At 44.7% G+C, this 23,902-nt stretch overlaps 1 protein-coding gene across 16 annotated transcripts in view; it reads left to right on the forward strand.

Annotated features, from left to right (window-relative positions):
• The window catches only part of ST3GAL6 (ST3 beta-galactoside alpha-2,3-sialyltransferase 6), a 55,138-nt gene that overhangs the window by 6,457 nt on the left and 24,779 nt on the right, over positions 1-23,902 (forward strand). For 4 of the 16 annotated variants that reach the window (XM_063419957.1, XM_063419958.1, XM_063419960.1 and 1 more), the window contains one exon: positions 5,150-5,330. Coding sequence is in view for 2 of the 16 variants with exons in the window: in XM_063419953.1 (XP_063276023.1) it covers positions 6,011-6,145; positions 15,866-15,905 (175 nt within the window). In the remaining 14 variants the exon portion in view is untranslated. The other 12 variants (XM_063419964.1, XM_063419968.1, XM_063419962.1 and 9 more) reach the window with 11 other exon arrangements.

The raw sequence follows: 23,902 nt of genomic DNA on the forward strand, positions 1-23,902 counted from the left end.
CACATAAGACAAGGCTTCTAGCAGTTTGTCATAACATTTCTGACTTACAGAGGCTCACCTAACTTCTCACTCTCCTTCTCTCTGGAATCTAGGAATAGCTATTTGTATTGCTTTTATAACCCTGTTTTGTGTATTGACTTGCTACATCATATTTTCAAGACCAGTCTGAAGAGTACCTGCCAGAAAAACTGTGCACCCGTTCCCAGATCTTTGGCAGCAAACCAGTAAAGAAATCCAGGCCAGTTAACACTGGCCAAAGAAGTGGGCCAAAAGTTTGAACTGGAAAGGTTATATATCTGAGAGCTGCAGTAGCTGTCTGAGCATGTGTAATAAGGACTTGGCTGTACAGGTGAAGCCATCAGGACACAGGACAAAAACTTGGGGGTCTGAAGGCCAGAATCAGAAGCTGTGCTATGGGGAGCCAGCAGGAAAAACAGGGAAGTCTTTTTCATAAAGTGCACAGAGAAAAAAACTGGGCATTAAGCTGAGCTTTAAATGGCAAAGGCATCTTACATGCAGGCCTCTCCTTGGAAAGGAGACAAGGAGAGTCAGTCCTGGCATGGTGCTGTAGGACTGACAGAGCTATCATACAACAGCAAGGATTTCATCTTCCAGAAGCAGCTTATGTCAGTCATCTGAGCACACAAGCCAAGGGGGTAGGGACCCAGAGCCACAGGATCAGGCACTTCTTGTTCTGAGCTCAGTGCCCTCCTGCATTTGGCACTGTGGCTGTGACCTAGAAGCAGTCTGCAAGTAAGTCTGCCACTGCCCTGCCACCTTTCTCAGCTGGTTCTCTCTCCCATGCACCCCTCCACATCTCTCCTTTTCCCAGATTTCCCTTGTGCCAGATGCCACAGCTGACATCCTCTGGGAACAGCAGTCCACTGCATGCCTGCAAGCCTCAGGGACGAGACTGCTGTGTCCCAGGCAGATGGGTAGGAGAACTGCATCTTGAGAGGTTTGTCTCCTGTCAGGGGAGGACGCAGCAGCTCTTGCCTGCTTTGCTGCTTTTGGCGCCATGAAGCTCCAATTTGGGTTACCCATGGACAGGCCTAGAGGTAGAGTCACTCAGTATAATGACATCCATTGGGAAGAGGAAGGGACAAGTGGAGAACCTGAGTTCTATATGACACTGTAATTAAATGGAAACAAGAGAACCACTGGTGGGGTGAAACCTGAGGTTTAATGTTGCTCTTGACCTGGTGAAAACCACAAGCTGCTCAGGACACGCTTTCTGTAATTTTTCAAACCCTTTTCCCTTTTCCATTGTTTTGTTTGCAATGCTCTTTAAGTGGGTGTACTTTGACCTATTTCTTCCTCTGCATATGCCTAATGAAGCAGAAGAATGCCTAGTGCCTATTAGATAATGTATTTCTTTATGGGTTTGTAGATGCCCACATATAAACACGTGCATTAAAGGCTTCACTTTGGTTGGCAAACAGCACTTCCTAATGTGCTCATCCACCCCAGACTGCATTTTACTGGAGTAAAAATAAAGGGAGGCTGTCTAAGCCTACCTGGGTCACCTCCATGACATTTCCTGCCATCATGTTTTGTTTGCTGGTGTCCTGTCTCCCAGATCGTGTAGAGGAGCACTGCACAGCCCAGGGCAGGAGAAAGCACTCTGCAATTCCCAGAAAAGGCACGCCCTGGGGACTGAGAAAGCAGTCACAGCCTAATGTAGTTCTTTGGTTGACCAGGTCTTGGAAAAGTGACCTCAAACCATTTGGGGGTTGCACGCTGTGAGCTCCTGACAGACACTGTGGGTTCTGATGAGATGTGCTACAGCCACTAACCAGATTCTTTAAAGCTCGTGGGACAGGCTTCAGCAAGTTGTCTCCTGGCAAAGAGTCTCTGGAAGAAATACCATGCAACCACAGATTGATGACTAAAGCTATGTAAGGATTGGTGCTCACTACAGCTGGAACTGTAAATGCAGTGAAGAGCACCTGGGGGCAGCCCCGAGCACCTCGGCAAGGGAGCTGAGAGAACCTGTACGAAACAGAGTTGTGCTGAGACAGGTTTGGAGCTCAATAGCAGAGATTTGGGCATGTGTGGGACTCAGGGCAGTTCTCATGGTGCAACATAAAGATTGGGATCAGACTGTGATGGTAGGCAGTAAAGCCAGAAGATGGGTGGAGAAGAGATCCCAGAATCACAGAATATTCTGAGTTGGAAGGCACCTACAAAGATGTTGTGACAGTCTGTATTTCCAGAATAGCATTAATCTCCCAAAGTAATTATGAAGGGTGACAGTTCTGTTGCATTTTAGTTCTAAGACCAGAAGTGTATGATAGATACGGTGCATTGCCTACACACAGCTTGATTAGTCATCTTTTTATTGGATTGATGGGGAAATCACTTTTGTGATGCTGCAACTTTCCATTCTCTTTATTCCTTCTTCTCTCCAGTTTTGAATTTTCCCATGTTCAACAGTTTTCCATTCTATTTCCTGTAATTTTCCTCTTTATTTTCCTCTGATTTTGCAAGCTGGGATAGAGCTAACAACATTTTCTTAGTTTAATAATGTCTTAGGAGGTACATGGTTTCTCCTGGAACTAAAATATGACTGTATTTTATTCAGATTTAATTTAAAGTTACTGCTTTACATTTAAAGGTTTATGGGGTTTTTTGATTGGTTTGGGGAGAGGTTTGTGTCTCAGGAGTGTTGATTTTTTGGTCACATGCATTGTATTTGCTTGCAGGACATTCATTTGACTTCCTGGTAGTCATCCATTTCAAAAGCACTTTGAAAGATTCCTATTGTTGTCAAATAATTTGTTTGCAGTAGACTATATCCCAATGATTCCTCATATTTTCCTTGTACTTTGTGCCCAAAAATTCACTGAGTTGCAGATTAGTTACTAATTTCTTGCTTGTATAGATTATTTAGAAAACAACTAGGAACCAAACTTTTTTTGCACTATATTAATTATTCAAATTGCCATTTGAATCCTTGAATTTAGCTCAACATTTAGCTCAACGAACACAAGCTTTCATTCTTTTGCTAGTGTGGGACAGCTACAATTGCCAGAAGAAACCAAAGTGAAACTACATTCTTGCAGGTTAGATTATTACATTACTTGACCAATATAGTGCAGTTTACTCCAGATAAAGACATATCCAGCTACCTTAGGTGTAATTCTTTGTATTTCTTTCACACACTGCCTTTAATGGAACAGAACTGTGGGTGAACTGTATCTCCTATGGACTTTGGGCTGCAATTGTCCACACCCAGCTCTTCCTAGAGTTAGATGCCTCACGCAAGACTCCGAGAAACTGGCAAACGCTTAACTTGCAGTCAGCTGTAAAATCAAATGACTTCTAAGTCGCCACACGGCACCACCACAGGAATGAACACTGCATGTGTCTAGCTGCTTCAGAGGTGCACGGGTAGCTTGAGCTGGCCTCTGCCCTCAAGCCCTGCCCACAGCACGTTCGTGTTCCTCCTCCTGTGCCCCTCAGCCTGCCCAGAGATTCCTGCTGGACTGGTACCAATGCCCACCTTAGCCAGCCTGAAATAAGCTCATGCCCATGAACTCATGCACAAAAGATGCAGCTGCAGCACACACATCCTGTCTGGAACAGAGGCAGGAATAGCATCCATTTCCTCAAGGTTTCCTACACTCTGCTCTGGTGAATAGTCCCAATATCTTGTTCTGCAAAAATCTGGCACATCCTGAAAGTCCATCCTGTATCCTAAACAAAGGCAAGACCTTGCAAAATAAAGCAAGGCCAGAACAAAATAATACTGGACTACATAATTTAAGAATGTCCTGAAACATATGAGCAGGGGGACTGACATGAAGTCACAAAATCAGTCTTCTAATATATCCTGATCCTGACTCCTTTGTTGTGCAACCTTAATGATTTTTTTTAAAAAAATGGTTGTGTGGCTATGGTACCTAGGTGAACTGAAGGGTAAGAACTGAAAAGCTGACAGCTAATGAGAAAGAGATACAGGAGAGTTAAATAAAGAAACTTTAGAAGACACATAATTTAGCCATATACTTGGAAGAAGCTTGGTTTTGTAAAGGGCAGGATGTGAAGGGTCAAGACCTGAGGAATCTCTTGGGAGAGGTGGAAAAGTACTAAGGTATTTTCAGCTCAAGGGAAGACAAATTACAGAGGACTGAACTTTGGTTCCCAGCCCAGAACACACTGAAAGTCATCTCGGCAGGCTAAAGACTGGAATAGTCCCTGGAGAATAGATAAAATCTCCCAGCTTTCAATCTATTATTTTTATTATGTGTACACTTAGGCTGTGTGTACACGTAATAAAACTGCTGCTGAGAGCAGAATCCACCTCTGGTCATTCCCAGTGACAGCCATCAAAAAACAGGAGCTGCTTTTCCAACCAAGGGAGCATCTTGTTCTGATACAATGCGAAAAACATACTGTGAGTTCACTGAAGCATCATACAGAAAATTTTCAGGTTGGAAGCAGTCAGGATCGTAGAGATAGAAACAGGAGAGGACAATTAAATTATTAACAATCCCTCAGATTTCTTCTAGCATGATACACTCCTCTGGGCAAAATACAGCATTGATGCAGCACAGGATTCCAAACAAACTCATTTTTTCATCCCCTTTATCAGAGGCAGAATTATTTATTTTCTTTTGAAATAGCAAGGTCCAGCCCCAAAGGGTGAGGCAGGGAGAGATTTTCCAAGCGCCCAGTGACTACCGCCTGCCTTGGGTGCTGCTTCATCTTGCTCCTGGCAGCAGCTCCTCGGTAGTTCTTCCCCTGACGGCTTTCCCTGGGCTTCGGCAGGGGCAAAAGTACTTGGGGAGGGAGAATCCTGTCCCTGCAGGATCCAACCCCCCTCGACAGACACGCGGTGACGATTAGTTCCTTAATTAGATGGGAATTCCTGGAGGCTTTGCGGGTCTCCCGCCCCCTCTGGGCCTGTCGGGGCGGGGAGCGGGAGAAGGAGGAAGAACGGCGTCTGCGGCTCCGCACAGAAGGCGCCCAGAAAAGACAGGTTCCTTTCCGAGGGGAAGACGTAGCCCCCCTTCATCTCTCTTCAAGTGAGTGTCTCCACCCCCTGGTGGGCTTTGGTATAAATGGAGGAGGAATTTCAGCGGGCTTAACCTAAACATTTGTGTCCAAGCACACAACGTGCTTCCTCCTACGTTTTCTCTTGTAGATGGGGCTCAGCTGACCAAGCCCTCCTCTTGAAACCTGTCCTAAGCAGCACCGTGCGGGAACCGCACTGGACCTGCCCCAGGCTGCAGCAACAACCCGGGCGGCTCTGAGCAGAAGCGACGAGTTCCGGCCTCCTCTCTGGGATGATTTAAGGATAAAATAAGCTACTCTGACAACAACCGGTAAGTGAACACTCCTGCTTTGTCAAGCACAGCTCTGTAAACCCTGGGCAGGCTGAGTGGATCTCGTAGATGGTGCCCGAAGCCCTGGGACTGGGCGCGCTGGAGGTGCCTGTTCCCGAGTTCGGCGGCGCCGCTGCCGCGGGACATGGCTCGGCTGTCGGGGGACGTGCCGCGGATGGGCACCACGGATCTCGGGGCTCTTCCAGCCTTAACCGTGCCGTGATCTTCTTGCGTCATTGCAGACGGGAAAGCGTCTAGCTTTAACCTCATGTGGAGTTGGTATGCATGCTTCCAGTTTTAAAATTTCGTTCAGTCGAATGCTGATGGCAGCAGCTGCCAAAACCATTGTTATTCAGTGTAAATTACCGCGTATTCAGAGGCAGAATTTCAGTGCATCAGCGTGTTCCTCGGTGAAAGCATTCAAGGAATTAAACTGAATTTCCAGAGGGATGGAGCCTGCCTCTACAAGCCTCCTTTGAAGAGAACTCAATTTTAATCGGTTTTGAGAGCCGGTGAGATGAGACGTCCCAGACCTTTCCCAGACATTCCTGGGAATTTCACGGGAAAAAAACATCTTAACACGGCGGTGTAGCCGGGAGCCGCTTCCCGGTGGGGATGAACCCGACAGAACCCGCAGTGCCGCCGCCCCCCGCTCTCCCGGCGGCGCTTGGACGCGCCTGATGCCGCGGGCGGGCGGCCGGGGGCGAGGCCGGCCTGAGGCGCTGCCCGGCCCGCATGCGGGGCCGGCTGTCGCCCCGGCGGGCGGCGGCGAGCACGTGAGGCTCCGGCGGGCAGCCGGGCGCCTCCGCACACAGGTAGGCGGCTCCGCGGGGAGGCCGTCAGGGAGGGAAGGGGCCGCCCGAATTTCCCCGGCTGCTCCTGGCGGGCGCGGGGCGGGGGAGCCGCCGGTGTTCCCCCGGCCTCCCGGAGCAGCTCGGCTCGCAGGCCGGGGCGGAGCCGCCGCGGGGCCGCCCGCGGGCGGGAGGCGAGCGCGGGAAGGGGGATGGGGAGGTAGGGGACAAGGGGCGGCGGGGCCCGGTGCCCCGGGGCTGGGCAGAGCGGGGCTGCGGCACCCTGGGCTCATGCGGGCAGGACAGCCCCGCGCAGGGGGAGCCTCCCGGCACAGCTGACGGCGGCCCGTAAGTAAAATCAGAGGGGAGATTCGTGGCTTCTGCTGAATTGCTTGGGTCGGGTAATCCCACCGCTCTGCCATGGCTGCCGGTCACCAGGTTCGGATCAAGGATTGCTTCTGGCGAGGGTACTGAAAGTGAACTCCTCCTTGAAAATGCCGAAGGCCTCGGGGGAGGAACAATGGCTTTGCGGGTAGACTCTGCCTTAAGCTATGCAAATCTATTATTTGCATTTTAGGAAAGAAACAAACCCTGAAAGTTTCATGTCGGCTGCCTTTTTTTTTTTTTTTTTACTGTTTGGATTATTATTTGGCAGCGGGGGTGGTGTTTCTGTTTTAGTTAGAGCAAGCGGTGGGATCAATCCTGCTGTCCTTTCTCAAAATACCCAGGGAGAGCGGCTGATCTATTGAGGCGTGTGCTGGTTGTGTTGTTACCCAGCTGAAACTTCTGTCCAGTTTTCTTCAGTTTTTGTCTCTCTTCACCCACGTTTTACCGAGTTATTTTTGCGGAATGTAATGGCAGAACTATTAAGAAAAGAATGAACTTTGTAATTGGATAAGATTACTTATTTTAACCTAGTAATTCAGCTGAACTGTGTGAAAATGTTATAGATAAAAAGTATATATAAAAGATTTCTTATGGAGGGTGCCGTGGTATTAGACTGGTCACTCCTAAACTGAAAGGACTAAATTCAGAAAGGTGTTGAAGGAAAAGGAAATGTGCATGGAGCAGAGTTCCCTGCCCATCAACATGCAATAGGCTTGTCTGACTAGGTCTCAGCTGTGATATTTCTGACACTAAAATACCTCTCACATGTAAGACTTCACCAGCTGTAGCTCTGGTTTTTATTTCACTTAAATAAATCTACTTACCTTTTTTCCCTCGATCTGATACAGTACCTGCTTCTTTAGCTTATGTGTCTCTGCTGAACTGAAGCAGTCCATTGAGTTACACTTCAGGTTTATGGCTGTTATTAAGGCAGCAGAATTAAAGGTGGCTAAGTCTCAGGTCTCCCTCAAGGTCATGTTGGCTCTAGCAGACGACTTCTGCTTGTGGGATGTATGAATCATCCCCTGGGGCTCATGAGTTGCCCAGTGTCCTTACCCTTCGGAGGGAAAGTTCTCTCTGGAAGCAGTTGCCGGTCAGGGATGTGCCCATGGGAGCAGCTGCAGAGTGTTCAGCTGGGACACTAAAACCTGGAAGCTGACAGAAAGATCCACCAGTACCTGAGTCCTGAGTTATAAACAGCTGGGGAAGTAGGTGAGTTACAATGCTTTGGCTAGAACAAGGTGTTGGACAAGACATTATGTTGATAGGTGCTGTGTGTACTGGTAAATAATGGCTTTAGCAATTACACAGGGGAGTTGCCTGACTGAAGAGGGAAATGCAGCTGGTGATGTGGTGACAGATCTCCTTCACAACGGGAAGTGCTTGAGGTGCTTCTCCTTCGCCTCGTTATCAAGACTTTGATAGCTTACAGACAGAGGCAGCTTCAGAAGATTTTCAATGATTGCTTTCTTCCTTAGGTTTTCATTTTTGGATATAGAAGCTGTTATGATAGCTTATTTGTGCCATTAGCACTTTTATCTTGGGCTTTTTCTCTTTGTTAATTTTCTGAGCATGCCACTATTAGTGTCTCTTGGTAAAATTTTGATTTGTCTTCCCAAGACAAGTTTAGAAAAGTTAGCATAAACTTACTTTGGCTGATTTGTGGTTTTCTTCATGCATGTTGCTTCATATGCTCCTGGGTGTTGATTCAAGTGCACTAGCCTGGAAGAGGATGCAATCAGATGGATCGTTTGAAGATGAAACTTGTGAGACCACTATGAGTCTCCATGAGGATGTCTACACCATGGACTTAAAAGAGCTTTTGAGGAAAGGCTCTTGGTTTTGTTTTTTTTCCTTCATTCCTCCACAGTGTAGCTTGAGCTGTAGCACAGGATCTCAGCTTGTTTGTCTTTGTACGTTAATATTAAGGTTATTCTACTTACAAGCATAAAAGGCTGGTTTTGCTTCATGTATGATGTGAGGTTACTCTGTCTTGGCTCCCTAGTTAAATGCATTTTAGGAATGGGCTCGAGACTTCTTGAAAGACCTTCTTTATAGACAACTTTCCCTACAGATGTTTGCACTAAATAAGTTGAAGTGTGCACTGTGTGTTGAGGAGGAGTTTAGGTTTTCAAGCTTATGACATGTAATTTGTCATTCATTTGAATAATCATTCATCAATCTTTAGCCTTACAGATAAGCTACACAATAATAATACTGAGGAATTAATTTATGGGATAACTGAATGTACAGATTCTTTTTTCTTATTCAGAGTTCCTATTTTCTATCTATTTACTCAAAGACCAGAAGCTTTGTAGCAGAATAAACCTTCCCCTTAACTTTGCCTTTAATCCAGTTTCTTCTACTTTTGCTATGTTCCATGGGGTTGCTTGCTACCTATTCACACCCTTCAAGGGAAATGAAAATAAAGCTACTCGTACATATTACTTGCTGTGTGAATTTCTTAAAGCTTAAATCTTTCTTTTATTCTCCTACAGAAAAGCCTAAAACCTCAGCTTTTCTTCATTTGATGTATATGGAGGTCTAGAGGAAAACAGGATGTGCATGCTGTAGTGTATTAATCCCTGATACAAGTAGCGGTGTTAGTACAGGAAGGTTGAAAAGTCATGGTCAGTATTGGCTAGTGTGGGTTGTGAAGCAAGCGCAGGGAATGTGCATGCAGTGTTACCACCTTTTGAAAAAATGTAGGTACAGAATGTGGTACAATACTCTGCAGCAGTACTTCTTGCTGTGTTCTGTACCTATCATTCTAAAATATCATGTTCTTCTTAAGTTAATTTTGCTCCGGTGGATTGACTCTTCAGCCTTCCAAGTTTGGTAGTTCCTTGGTCTTGAAGGCAAAAATGAAGCCTTGGTATCCTGTGAGGAAGACCCTTTACAGCACTGTTACAGAGTGAGCAATTTGTGAGTGTCCCTGGATAATACCCCAAGGTTGTGTGGAGCTGTTCAGTTACCTTTGCTCCCAACCCTAACAGCAGCAGTAAAACTGGAGTATGGTGTGCCGGGGCTGTTTTTTACATTCTAGTGTAAACAGAGAGCCAGGAAGAGCAAGGTAAAAAGATGGAACACCCTCCAGTTGCCCTGACTGGGCAGGGAAGGCTGAAAAACCTACAGAGCAAGTTGGTCTTCCCTCCTGTTAGGAGGGCCAGAACGGAGTAATCTAGGAACTGGTTTTAAGAGCAGGCAGTAGTGAAATGATGGGCTGTCTTAATCACTGGAGCTCTTAACATCTATGGGTTTACTGTGCAAGTTTCTATTTCCTGAGCTGTAGTCTTGCTTGCTTTTGGGCCACTAGCCAGTAGGAAACAATTTGTGAGGTGTGTGGCTAGCAGTCTTAGATTTCCTGACTCTTCAGCTCAATTTTAAAAGAATAGTTTTAGCCCTTGTTGCAAGTGGAGGTCAGAAACACTAAAATAAAGATCTCAAGCAGAGCTCAGAGAAGTTCTTTGTTAGGCTGGATCTGCAGAGTGACATTTGCATGGCAGTGGTATCCAGATGCTGCTTGTTTTCCCTGCTTTGCAGAGTCCTGAGGCTGGCAGTGAAATGAGAATGGTGTGAGGGGCACGAGCTTACCCCGAGCTTAGCAGGGGTGGGCAGAGGAAATGTGATGGCCATTTAATAGTCAATATGGAATGTGTGTGTGTGTATAAAATGCAAATTGCATCACTTGTGGAATGAGGGGAGAAGTCCCTTTCTCAGGGTAAGAAAGAAATTGAAGTTGTGTTTTTGCCATAATCTTCTTTTCCTTTTTTTTTTTTCCTGATGTAATTGTAGGTTAACTTAGCTCCCTCTTGGGCAGGTAATTTTTGAAGGTGGGTTGTGCTGACAGCTTTTTGCCTACATGATGATGTGTTAGGGGGAATTGACCTGTTTTGGAACAGGGCCACCCAAGCGCAATGCAAGGGAAGAACCTGTGGGTTTTTCTCACTGCAGTGAAGAGACAGGAATATGTTTGCTGCCCAGGAGCTGTTGGTGAATGAAACCTTGTTCATTTGCCAGTTAAAATAGGTATTTCCTGGTTCTTGGAAGTGAGGGAACCTGCCAGTCTCATCTCATCCACCAGTGTCACGTCTGAGCACCCCAGAAACATCGTCTCTATCTCTGCGGTGCTTCGGGTAGTCTGAAGCTGGTGTGTGGGACTGAGACCAGCAGCAGGTTAGTGGTGTAGATGGGAGATAGGCTGTAAGGTTTGATTGAGTACAACATTTGCACAAGATTAAATGGAGCCATAATATTAAATCCACTTGGTGAAGCACGGGAACAAGTTAGGATTTGTCCAGATTGCTGAATGTGCACAAGGCTTGCTGGCGTGTGGTGGCTAGTCTTGATTGTGCCCCTTGTGTAGACAAGTTATTGCCTTCTCATTTCATACCTGGGAAAAGCCTGGGTTTCATTTTTTTGTTTTGTTTTCCTGTGCAGGAAACTGTTAAAACTGTGGCTAGTTTTGTTTGCCCAAATGTTCTGCAGTATTTAATAAGGCAGGGTGATGCTTGTCTCAGCTGAGAAGCTGGAGTGCTCTGTAAGCCTGTCCATCACTCCCTCCCAGTTTTATAACCTCCCATGGCAGTTGTAATTTTTCATTCTCAGAAAGTTGAGATATGCAGGTATGGCTGGACATGGGGAATGAACACAAAATGGCCATGAAATGCTATCCCTGAGTAATCATCTCCTGCTGTCACTGCTGGAGACAGAACTGGGCTAGGTGGACACTGGGCTGACATAGCAGAGTGTTTCTTGTACTTTCATTGCTCACCTTGTGCTGTGGAGTGCAGGCCAGGTGTGTAAACTGGGTTTTGAGTAGCCAGGTGATTAAAATGCTTGTTAGTGCACATACCACTAGTACAGTTTCTCAAGAGTGACTGCCTTTTCTTGCAGTACATGTCTAGGAAATACTGTTACTTTATTTTCATTGAAACAATTCGAGTGGAATAGTTATTTTCATTCTTCTGTGCTAATGGCACACTGTAATTTATTTTCAACTTGGGACATTGGTTTCATAGGTGGCTTAGCCTCTAGCTAAGGTTGGTTTTGTATTAAAGATTTCTAACCTGATAGAAGGTGTTGTTCAGAGCTTTGCAGAAAGAAAATGTAAAGTGAGATAGAATATCTCATTCTTCAGTTTTCACAGAGAATGTTACTTATAATAAATACTGGTTAGTGTTGAAGTGACTTTTTGAAGCTGGGTGACTGAAATCAGCTAACACTACCTGTTAAGTGGTTGAAAAGGGTGTCCAGGGTGTAGGTTGTTGAACTTCATAGAGATCTTTTAGGAAATTTGGACACTTACATGTTTGTGCAAGACATTTCACAATTTGAGCACCCTTTTTTTTTCCTTGGTGGCTAGAGGCTCTTCTGATACCTCTACCACACACTTGTGTGGCAAGATAAAATGAAACCATATTTTTGATGTCTTTCTGTTGTATATACTGTCTGATCTTTAATGCAAAATGAATATACAGGGCTTCTTTGTTCTACCCAGCCAGGTGTTTATTTTTGTAAAACTTGAGGAGGTCTCAAACACATGAAGTTCCTTATCTCTCACATTTGACAGTAATCAGCCAAAGGGGTTCAAAAGTTCTATAGGGAAGGAAAGAAAGGGCATGCATGCACACAAACAGGGTATGGTTGCATAAATCTCATTTCATGCTGAGAACACGTGATAGAACGGAACAAAAAGCCTTTTACTGCATGGCATTCCATGCTGTAATGGAGTTCTGCATCATCTGTGGCATGGATAGCAATCTGATAGGATGTGGTGATGCTGGAGGCTGAGCTGCATTTGCTGCGGTCAGGGTAGCAAGAAAAGATGTCAGTAGGCAACACAGCAGGTGCAGTGTATATTGCTCTAGAGGACTTCAAGTTTTGTGCTGAAGGAAATACTAGACTTTGTCTTTTATCACTGGTGCAGGATGGGCCAGTTTTGTTCTGGGGGAGCAGATCTGTGCCATGAAATCCATTGCCCTGCTTGTCATCTCACAGGGAGGTGAGCCCTGGCTTATCAGACTCTTACTGTCTTGTCATCAGAGGAGATACTCTCATGCAGCCCTGAGCATATCCAATGCTCAGAAAAGATCAGGTAGGGTAGGGCAGTCTGAAGATCTGTTTAAAGATACTGTAGTCCTGAAGAAACTTCTCTTAATTTTGCTGTAGCATTTGAGGACTGGTGAAACAGAACTGAACAGCAAAACCAGATGCTCTGTTTCACCTACAAGAACTGAGACTTGGATTGTAAAGGAGCAAAACAAACTGGCAGAGGGAGCTGTGATGTGCAGGAGAAGGTGCTGTGTGAAGCCACTGCTCTAGCAGAGACCAGGCTGTGTGTCTTCAGCCTGCCCTCAGTTTCCTGCCCTCAGTTTCCTGCCTGGCTGCCCTTGTGCCTCCTTGCTCTCATCTGAGCTCTTAGGCGTTTTGGCAGCCGCCAGCAGGAGGGCTGTGAGACAGGCAGGGAGGATGCGTGGGTGGGGTGACAGGCACCTTTGACTCCTCTAAGTTTTAGGCATGAATGTCCTTTTCAGATAATTAAAAAAAAGGTAGAAGGAAGCAATAGGTCAGTTCTGGGGAGGAAAGGTGTTGTGTTTAACCTTCAGTGAGGATTGAGATCTGAAAGTCTTGTAAATGGGTATCTCTGTGTAGCACTGAGAATAGCGTACAGGCTTTCCCAGAATGCTGTAGTGACTAATGTAGGCAGCTTTCCTCCCAGACAGATGGCAATTGGAGATTACCATCAGATACAATTAGCTTTCCTCTTGCATAGGTAAGAAAACTGAAGTGCATGATTCAGAGCTGTGAGCTGCACGATAAGATGGATACCCACTAAAAATTTGCACTGCAGTACAGATTGCTGTAGTATCACTTTATTGCTCTGAATACACAGAAGGACATAAATGGACATGTGCAAACTTTTCTGCAAGGAGCTCAATTCTGCTACAGGAACTAACAGTTGCCTGGGTTTACACTGTTCAGCCTGCTCATTTGTTCTTTGTTTTTGTTATGAATGTAATTTCAGTTTTGTTTAAGGAAACACGATGAATGATACTCTTAAGTGCTGAACTCAGATACACATTCATCTGTGTTCCACTTGGGAAGCTCACTACCTTACAAACAATTCATCTTTTTCTTTTTGCATTTTACGCATGTAGACTCACTGGTAACCTTTACCATTCAGAGAAGATGCCAGGACTTTACACACTGTTAAATGTACTGCAGGCCTACCTTTTTCTACAGGGCTGTGTGTCTTGTGGTGCTCAGTCCTCAGGATTGCACTGTTCGGATATTCTGTGTGGTAGTTTTCCCTTTCACATTTAAGAAACAAAACAAAGCACTGAAACCCTTTAGGGGATCAGATACAGGGTCTTATGCAGACTGTACAGCAGTTTTTTGTGAGTTCTAGAACATTTTATGTCCACAGAGCATTATCATGATTATGAAGCAGCTCACTAGAGCTTTTCTTATGGGTGGTTTTGTTGTTACTCTAAATAATATATTTGAGCTTCAGTGCTAAGAAAACAAAGCTGTGTATTAAGAAGGCTTGTGAAAATAGTCTCAGTGTTTACAACATTCAAGATTTTCCAGTTTGACACTGTCCGTTTGGGATTAGTTTTCTGATGGTAGTTAGTACTGAAGTTTTGTGTTCTGGTTTTCATAATCCAAAGGCAAAATCAGTACATTCATTGAGAGCATTGGGAAATGTAAGGCATTAACATTATCAGAGAAGCTGTTCAAACTGCTGGTGTCCTGCAGATTTCTCCCGAGATGGTGGGATCTCTGCTGTGAGAAGCTTCCAAGATTTTGTAGTAGTGTGGGGTAAGTGCTACCACTTATCTCCATTTTCTTCCCTCCATGAATTACTTTAGCTTTCTGCTTTTCACTTACTTGTTATGCTGCATTCCTGAGAAACCCACAGCTCTCATTTGCACAGATGCCTTGAAGCAGATTGACTTGCAGAATTTGCTAGTGGGGTAAACTGCATCACAAACAGCTAGGGATTTAGGGAATTTTTTTGGTTGTTGGTTTGGGGCTTTTTTGGGGGATGGTGGTGATATGGGGTTTATTTTTTTTTCCTTTGACACTTGAAGCAAGACAGGGAGCAACATGGCAAAAATGAAGAAATGTGTTTGGGACTCTCACTACAGACATCTTTGGCATGTTATTTAAATGAAAATTTACCTGTTCAGTTTTGTATGCTGGCCAGGTGCATGTTCACACCTATTGTCTGGGCCTCTTAATCCACACAAACCTGAGTAATATAACCTGTTCCTTTTTAAAATATGGTAAAATATGGACAATAAAAATTCCAGTAAAAAGCTGTGCCAGCTGCCATTGGCAGTCGTAGTGCATTTCAAATTCATCGTGACCGGGGTTTACAAATGTTACTGTGAAAACTAGTCATACAAAAAGCACCTGTTTATTTTTAGGGACAGATTCTCACAGCCATATGGATTAGGATTGATACTATTACAGTGAAGTGAGAAAATAGTGTGATCTACTTGGGATTTATTGTCAGTGTATTTTCAGGGAACATTTAATTCTTCAGGTGCTGGTAGTGAAGCTAGTAAATCAGCCCTGTGTTACCTGTCAGGAAAAAAAAGGCAAGAAAAACTCCACTATTTTTTTCCCTGTGCTCTTGAGAGCCCTAGTTTTGCTTGTGAGTGGGCTTTGATGTTGTGGGGTTTTGTGTGTTTTGTTTTCTTGGATTTTTGGGGGGGGGGGGGGGGGGCTTATTTTAACCTGATGCTGAGATTTGTTCTTTTTTTTGCCCTGACTGGTAGATTTAGTTTTATAATTCAAGCCATTTTAGTGAGAGCTGAGGTTAAATCACTAGCTCCAAATCAGGCAGGATGTTTTGGATATGCTAGGCATTGTTAGGAGACAAAGTGTGCCTTTGGTTTTAAGGTGAACCTAATGCTGTAGTGAATTTCCACATATAGTAAATACAGATCAAATTTTCTGGTTGGACCTTTATTTGTTCAATTGATCATAGTTCCTGGAGGAAAAAATGGTGAGCTGGACAGGGTTTGTAACTGAACTGTTTTGAAACCTGACTGATTTGCCTTTTTCCAAAAAAGCCATTTCTCCTTCCACTTTTTTCCATTTTTTTTTCTCTCTGAGAAACCTAAGAAGGATTGCTGGTTTGACCTCAATCCTCTGACTCTGCAAGCACTTGTGGACAAAGAACAGTGGTGTGAATGAGTAACTGATGTAGTACTGGCTTGCATATCTTTCTATTAATAATTTTCTATTTTTCAAGCATTGTGTAGTATTTCTGTTGTCTTGGCTTTTTCAAAAGGGGGTGAAGAAGCAAAACAACTCAAAATCATGATGCTCTATTCCTTGCAGGGAGAGCAGCTGAAGTTGTCTGAAACCGAATTTCAGTTCTGTAAGTCAAAGTACGAGAAGAAAATGACCTGAACTCTGACCTCCAGAAGATGTTCCATGGCTTGTTTATATTCCAGTCCCTTCTGGAAAAAGAGCTGAAGGAAAAGGGGAAACAGACTGGGAAGGAACAGTGTTGTCACCACAGCTTGCAGAAGAGCTGCATGGATTTATAGTACTGTTTCTTTGTTCTTTCATTTATTATGTAGACACCTATGATGTGTAATATATAAATAGCAACCTAGCTTAGGCTGGCTAAAGCTTTAAAGGTTAATCTGGGAGAACATAAGAGGGCTAGGAAAAAGTCTATCAGCTGAGGTTGTATTACTGACTTTGTGTGCGGGGATTTAATAGGGTTTTTTTAAGATATAGGTAGAGCTGGATTTTTTTATGTTTGGTTGAAGCTTTGGGAGTTGAGGAAGCAGAGCTGTCGGTGCTCAGCTCATACCTGTTTGACTTTGCTTGCACAGGTTAGCTTCTGACCAAACCCCAAATAATTGTTTGTGTGCTGCACTGCATCTCTGTGGCTGCTGGCTGGGACAGAAACTGCCTCTCTGTATTCCAAGTACACGGGGGGAAGAAGGAGGGAAAAGAAGGGAAGTGTGTTGGTGGGAGGGCTGTAGAGGCTCAGGCCAGGGAAAGCATATGGAAACGTCTGTTCCCAGCTTCTGTGGGCCTTTGCATAAACTGCCTGCTTCGTGTCCTCCCCCCGTCCCAAGGCACAAAAACAGGCGAGACGATGAGGCTGTGGACTTGACCTTGCTCTTTATTGTAATTATAGGCACAGTTTCTGGAAATCTGTGATACTTGCAAAGCACCAGTTAGATGAGAACCCAGTAGTTATTATTCTCTATTCCCTCAAACCCACAAGTTGGTTTTGGATCTATCCAGGGCTGACTTCTAAGCTTGAGTTAGCAGTGTTTAACTGTGTGTGTGTTATTGGAATGAGTCCTAAGCCACCTTGGAACATTAAAGAATATTATTTCCTACCTTGAAGGGAAAAAAAATTTAAAAAAATTAAAATTATCAGATGAAAAATACCAATCCAGTTACCTCTTTTTTGTGCTTGCAGTTTTACTTGTGTGTCTGCAACATGCCGTGGAGCATGCTGTCACCTTGAGCTGGTGCCAGGGATCCACACTGCACTGTGATAATCAGCCAAAATACTAACTCAGATCTCAGGGGTGGCATAGCAACCCTGTGATAGCCCCAAGCTGGAAGTGACATGTTCTGCCTCTCAGCAGGGCTGGGGACTCAGCCTCAGACAGTTCACTGAGTACTGCTCCTATTCCAGGGCATTTCAGTGGTATCCAGTGCCTGTGCTGCCTTGTGTTTTGCTCATCAGGATTTTCTGGCAGGATGCACTGGCTGGTACTTTGTGCTTTTGTTTTTCGTCTGTGGAGCTGGCATTTGATGTCAGTCAGAAGTGATGTGAAATTATGCATGGGTAGGCCCAAAAGTGATATCTATGTGAAACAAAGCACATGATTGATTGTGGTGCCTCAGAGAATAGGATCACAGCACTTTCTTTTGCAGCCAAATTGGGACCTGTTTCAGTAAGCTTAAAAAACTTGTAACTTGACCTAGGCTTGTACATATGCCTTTTTGCTCTCCAAGAAAAAGTCCAGTGAGTTCATGCAGCCTCTAATTCCTTTCTGCTTGTGCCCCCACTGTGGAAGAGCTCCTGGGTCCCCAGGCAGAAGGAGGGAAGAAGAAGGAAAAATGAGTTGACCACTGAACAGATGGCACCTTGTCTCCTGCAGTGAGAACAAGGGAGTGTGAGCACGATGATGAGACTGTAAGTCAGGACACGCAGGCCTTTGGCAGCTTCTGCCAAACCCTCTGTGTTGATGATATGTCATCTTTGAAGGCTACAAACTTGTGTTTTTTCTGATCTTGTTTGATCTGATGAAGTGAGAATGTGTGGGGCTGGAGATAAGGTGTGGAGAGCTGTAGGTGCTGTGTTGTCTGTTCTGCCCAAAACACAGAGGGGAACTGTGCTTGTTCCTGCAGCCTTTGGGAAGGCTGCTAACCTTCCTCTTCCACCAGATGTGCTGTCTAGGTAAATTAGTATCAGAGAGGGTGAAAGTACAATAGATTTAGCTGGACTTGAAATCTTTATCTGTCTCCTTTAGCCAAAGGATATGTTTGTGTGGGAAGCGTTTCTGAAATTATAAATATGTCTGCACAGCCACACTAGAGGGAAAGTGATGCAGAGATCTTGTAGACTGGACAAAAGCAAGCTGAAATAGCGATCATTAGTGAAAAATACTAAGTTGTTTTTTTCATTTTGCGTGGCCCAACAGGCAGTTATGCTCTGAAGGACAAAATACCACTGTCTGTGACTGAAAGACAAAAATGGAATAGAAGAATCCTGAACTGTCCACAAAGTAATAAATATACTGCTGTCTCCTGTGGTACAGAATGTGTTTCACCATTAGCAGGATGATGAAGGGGAGGGAGACAAGCGCTTGGGCACTAAAACCAATCTATTGCAGCCTGTCCTGAAATACTGCACAAGGTCAGAGATGGGCACAGTTCTAGTCTGTGTCTCCACAGTAAATTAATATCAACAGAGGCTGCATTTCTGGCTGTAGGGGCTGGTAAAGAGCAAAGATTGACTGAATCTATTAAACATCTCTACTGCTATGATGTCTTACCTACTGGACATTATTGCTTGCTATTAAGTACTTGGAGAAAAGGTTATCTTGCTATTTGTTTTCAGGCTTGCTGCAGTATTTGGACAGATTTGGACATTTGGAAATGACAGGGGAAACATTGGAAACTTTCCTCAACAGAGAGAAGTTGTGTTTGGAGAAAGTCTGTCTTTGTTTTGTTTTGTTTTTTTTCCAGATACCTGCATGCTATGGAAGTAAAATGGGTGGTTTGGTGTGCTCTTGGAGAGAAGGTGGTGTCAGTTGTCATAGACAGCAAATTGTTCCTCTACTGCTTATCCCCATGTTGTTGGAAGAGATTAGGGCAGAAAGTGCCGTATCTCCCAGTGCAGGGAATAACTTGGGCAGCAGTTATGTGTGTGTGTGGAGTGATGCTGGCAGTCCTTAGTGACATTTTGACACAGTAAAACCTTAGGGTTTTTTTAGTGTCGTGGTTTGTACAGGTTTTCAGGAACAGGGATTGGCTTTGTTTTGGTATGGGGCAGGACAGGTTAACAAGGACCTTTTCAAATTCTGATGCTGCTGAATGTACAACTTCAAAACTACAGCTTCAAAACCGAGTCCCTGTTGTTGGAGAGGTAGAAAACTAGTTTTAATTCTGAGCCACTTTGCTGGGATAACCCAGCACGTCTCGCTTAAACAGTATTTCTGAGGACTTTTTGTTTCTTGAACTAATATCAAAAAGAACATTGGAAGTGATGAGAATTTCAGGTGCATGGGAGTGAGGGAAGGCACTAGACTGACACAGCCACTTTTAGACTGTGCAGCAGTGCTGTTGTGTAGTCTCTCTGCAACATTCCCTTCCTGAAGAGGGGGAGAATTAATGAACAATGCATTAGGCACACAGAGCAAGAACTGGAAGAGTGAATAATGAATAGTGTTTAGATTTGGCAGAAGAAATACATTGGTGCCATAATGTGCTCACATTTTACAGCTTGACTCGAGAAAGATGGTGATGGGAGAACTCCTTCCTGGCTTATCCTTTTGCTGCATGGTTGTTTCACCTGGCATGTGGTACATCCTAGTGGACCAAAAGGAAGCAGTGCTGCAGGTCACAAGCTCAAACCCACAAAATACTGACTGCATCTTAACAATTCTGATGTTTCTTTTTAAACCTTCGTTAGGTTTTTGTGGTTTTTCTGCTGTCCCTTTAAATTTCAAGGTCTGCTCAAAGCATGTTTTCAAGCTCACTTCCTCCCCCACAGCTATAAAGGCAGGAATCCGAGGTCCCAGTGAGCTGAAATTTTCAGGCTGTCACTTAATGGCAGCAGCAAAGAACTTACATTATCTTGTGACAGTTTATGGAGCTAAGATTGTTTTAAGCTGCATAGTATTTAATTTAGTAATAACCACTTTATAACTAAATACTTATTGCCTGTACTTCAGTAGTGGTTAAAGGTACTTTACAAAATAAGTAGGACAGATCGAAAAGCTTCCTGCATTGTGCTATTAACACTAGTAATTTTTAAGGGAGAATGGAAGGCTCACAAATGTTATGAAAGAAAGGTGATGGTAGTGTGGTCGTTTGATTGTCCAGTCCAGCAGCTGTAGATTCCTGCAGGGTTTATTCTGTGGCATGACTGCATCAACTGCAAGTGTAAGTTGGGAGATAAACAGAGGGTGTGAGATAGTGGCTCGCAGCAGATACCACACTGCACTAGAATAAAGGCTAATTGTAAGTAATGATGCACCTCTGACAAGGCTGGTGGTTCCCTGCTTCCACCAAGGGAAGGAAATATTAGCCTCAGGTCTTAAATAGTTAACAGATCGTATACCCAAAGGAGTCTTTCGGTGGGTTGGTGGGACCTTGGGGGGATCTGTCTGTCAGCAGGAGATGCAGACTGATCTCTGAGGTTGTCTTCATATGATAACAGAGTCAGTCTTGTCCAGTTCTGTAGTTGTAGCTCTGTCCTCTGGGAGAGGTGGGAAGCTGACCCACAGAAGTTGGCTTAGATTGCTATTAAAAAAATGCCCATGAATTTTTTGCAGCACTTATGCATCCCATTTGCTTTTAGAAAATTGATCAGCTGACACCATGGTCATCAGGAACGATCATACTGGGTTCCTTGTTCTTTCATTGTGCAGATCACTGTAGGGTTTTAAGAAAGAGTGTTGGAGTCTAGAACATCCCTCTGGCCACCCTGGAGGGTTTGGAGACCGGACAGGGGGGTCTGGGATCTGTACAAGGGGGTCAACCAGCCTCACACAGAGCCCAGGAGGACATTGCCTCTGATCCCTGTCCATGGGAGTGAATGCCCACATTGTATGAAGAATCACAAGCTGAGAGAATTCAAAATAAGTAGTATTTAGTTTATCATAGAATGTAAATGTAGAATCTAGGATTCTCAGTATATGGGGTTGAAGAGGCAAGATGGAGGAATTGGGGAGTGGCCCCTGTCCTCCTTGTTCTTGCTCTCATCCCCCATTTTCTGCTGAGTTGGATCTCAAGGATTGGTTTAGAGTAGAAATGACATGTTAGCGTAGATAGTAGGTATTGGTACAGTTTTTTAAATAAAAAGTACGTTGTGGACGGTGGTTGGGTCAGCGGTACCGTACATAAGGTACGGGGCTCTCTGATCCGCCCAGTCTGCCGCGTGTCCTGCTCTGCTGGGGATGCCTTGCAGAGCAGAGAAAGAACTAAGATAAGGTACCCTGCCAGGGAGGCCTGGCAGAGCTGAAAAAGAACTGAGATAATGAAGAATAAACAACCTTGGAAATGTGCACCGGCGGACTCAGCTTGTCGTCTCTACCTTTGGTGTGTAACACTTAGGGCAAAGAGAAGCCTGAAAACCTTATTACCTCTGGGAACAGCAACCCAGAGGAAACTCCCAGGGAACAGCAACCTTGGGGGAACCCTTAGCACCTTGGGGAACACCAACCCCAAGGAGAATCTCAGGGACTCAATAACCCTGAGAAAAGAGGAGGAAATTGAATAGTAGAATTCCAGCTTTGTCTTCCTTGTTTTGCTTAACTTTGATTGACATTGACCTAAGGAGGGAGCTGTGGTCTTTGTCACTTGGGTTGATGGACTTAAATCAGTCTGCAGGCTACTTGTGTTGAAGTAAATAAACTGGAATGGAACTGCTGTTTTCCATCTGAACTGTGTCTTCTCAACTCCCTATTTTCTTGCTTGTCTTGACTGTGGGAATTTTCTAGTGCCGTATTTGCATTGTAGCAGTTTGTTTCTCTTTCATTAACTTTTCTACAACACGCAGCTGTTTTAAAATAGGAAGGAAGAGCTGGAAGATGCTGCCGTCATTAAAAATACACCCAGAATAATTTCTTCTGTAAACAAGGCAATGGTTCTGTTTACTAAGCCAGATTAAGAAAGACAGTCTTCTTAGTGAAGGCTTTCTTGGCTGCAGACCTTCTTCTCAAACACAGAATGAAACCAGGCACTGGGGGACTGGTGAGAAGGCACTTTTATAATTAAAGGCCATTTGATGTGTCTAAGGGCTGAGTTGGGTACACTCTTGATGATTGGTTGTTTGGAGCTGGGGTGGACCCCTTACCGCGTCTGTGCCAGGCTGAGTGTCCCACACGAAACACTGGAAGTTGTTACAGATCCCTTATGATCCTGTTTAAAGAATAGCACTGACTTCTGTTCTCTTGTTTTAATGATTTTTTTCCAGGCTAAATGAGTATCTTTGTAAATACTTTACAAGTGGAACAATTTCTTTACCCCTCTGTGAAAAATAGTTACAAATAATATTTTTGGGTTTCAGTAGATCCTTTATGGGCTGCTTTTCCTTGTCTTTTCTCTGTTTTGTAGCTTGGTCTGTCTCTTCAGCATGGTTCTTTCTGACTGAAGTCAGCAAAATCAGCAATTTAATCAGTTGCTAATTTAGCAGCTGTATTTGAAGAGCTGGTTTGTTATGTTCTGTTTAACTGAGGTTTGCATTGATTGAATTAGAGAGTAAGGATAAACACTTCAATGGGATGTTTTGGCCAACCTTCTCAAAGCAGGAGGAGGTAAAAATACTAATAGTGAAAGGAAAAAATGTACTAGAGAGTGTACTAGTCTTTGTCAAGTAAATAACAGCATCACTTAGGTTGGAAAATATCATGGAGAGCAACCATTAGCTCTGCACTGCTAGATCCACCACTCAAACACATCTAGACGTCTTTTAAATACCTTCAGAAATGGTGACTCAGCCACTTCCCTAGGCAGACTGTTCAGTGCTTGACAACCCCTTCAGAATTTTTTTCTCCTAAGACCTAATTTAAATGTGCGCTGGTGCAACTTGAAGCTGTTTCTGCTTGTCCTGTCACTTGTTGCCTGGGAGAGGAGACTGACCTCCACCCTGCTACAGATTCATATCAGGGGGTGTAGAGAGTGATAAGGTCCCCATGGAGCTGCTGTTTCTCTAAACACTTCACCAGCTTTGCCCTTCTCTGGACTTGCTCTGGCACCTCAGTCTGTGTTGTAGTCAGGCCCCAGAAGTGAACACAGGGTTCCAGGTGCAGCCTCACCAGTCCTGAGAACAGAGTGAGTGATCTCTTCCCTCATCTCACTGGCCACGCTCCTGCTGATGCAGGCCAGGATTGGCCTTTTTGGCCGTGTGGACATGCACTGGCTCCCGTTCAGCCGATGCTGATGAGCACTCCCAGGTCCTTTTCTGCCAGGCAGCTTTACAGCTACTCTTCCCCCAGCCTGTAGTGCTGCCTGAGGTTGTTGTGACCCAGACAGAGGAGTTCGAGTTGGCCGTGTTGAACCTCCTCCAGCTGGCCTTGGCACATTGATCCAGCCTGTCCTGATCCTTCTGCAGAGCCTTCTGCAGATCAACACTCCCACTCAGCCTGGTGTTACCTGCAGAATGACAGGATGCACTCAATCCCCTTGTCCAGACCATATATTTTTTTTAAAAATATTAAATGGGACTGAGCCCTGGGAACCCCACTATTGACTGGCTGCCAGTTGGATGTAACTCTGTTCCCCACCTGTCTTTGGGCTCTGCCAGCTTTTTACCCAGTGGAGAGCACACCCATCCAAACCACGAGCAGCCAAGTTTCTGCTGGAGAATGCTGTGGGAAATGCTATTCAAGGCTTTACAAAGGACTTGGTACATGGCATACACAGCCTTTCCCTGTGCAGGGCACCCTGTCATCCAAGCAGATCAGGCTGCTAGAGCCAGACCTGCCTTCCATAAACCCATGCCTGACCCCTCACCTGTCCTCTGTGTGTCTTGTCACGGCACTCGAGATTATCAGCCAGTTGCTGTTCGTGACACTTGACTGAACCCCGTGGGTGAGTTTTCCTCTATTTTTGGAGTTTTAGGGGAAAACTCCCACTGAATTACTGCAAAAGCTTAAGGATTGCTCTAGA

Source organism: Prinia subflava, chromosome 28 (assembly GCF_021018805.1).
Source record: "Prinia subflava isolate CZ2003 ecotype Zambia chromosome 28, Cam_Psub_1.2, whole genome shotgun sequence".
In the NCBI taxonomy this organism is placed as follows: Eukaryota; Metazoa; Chordata; class Aves; order Passeriformes; family Cisticolidae; genus Prinia; species Prinia subflava.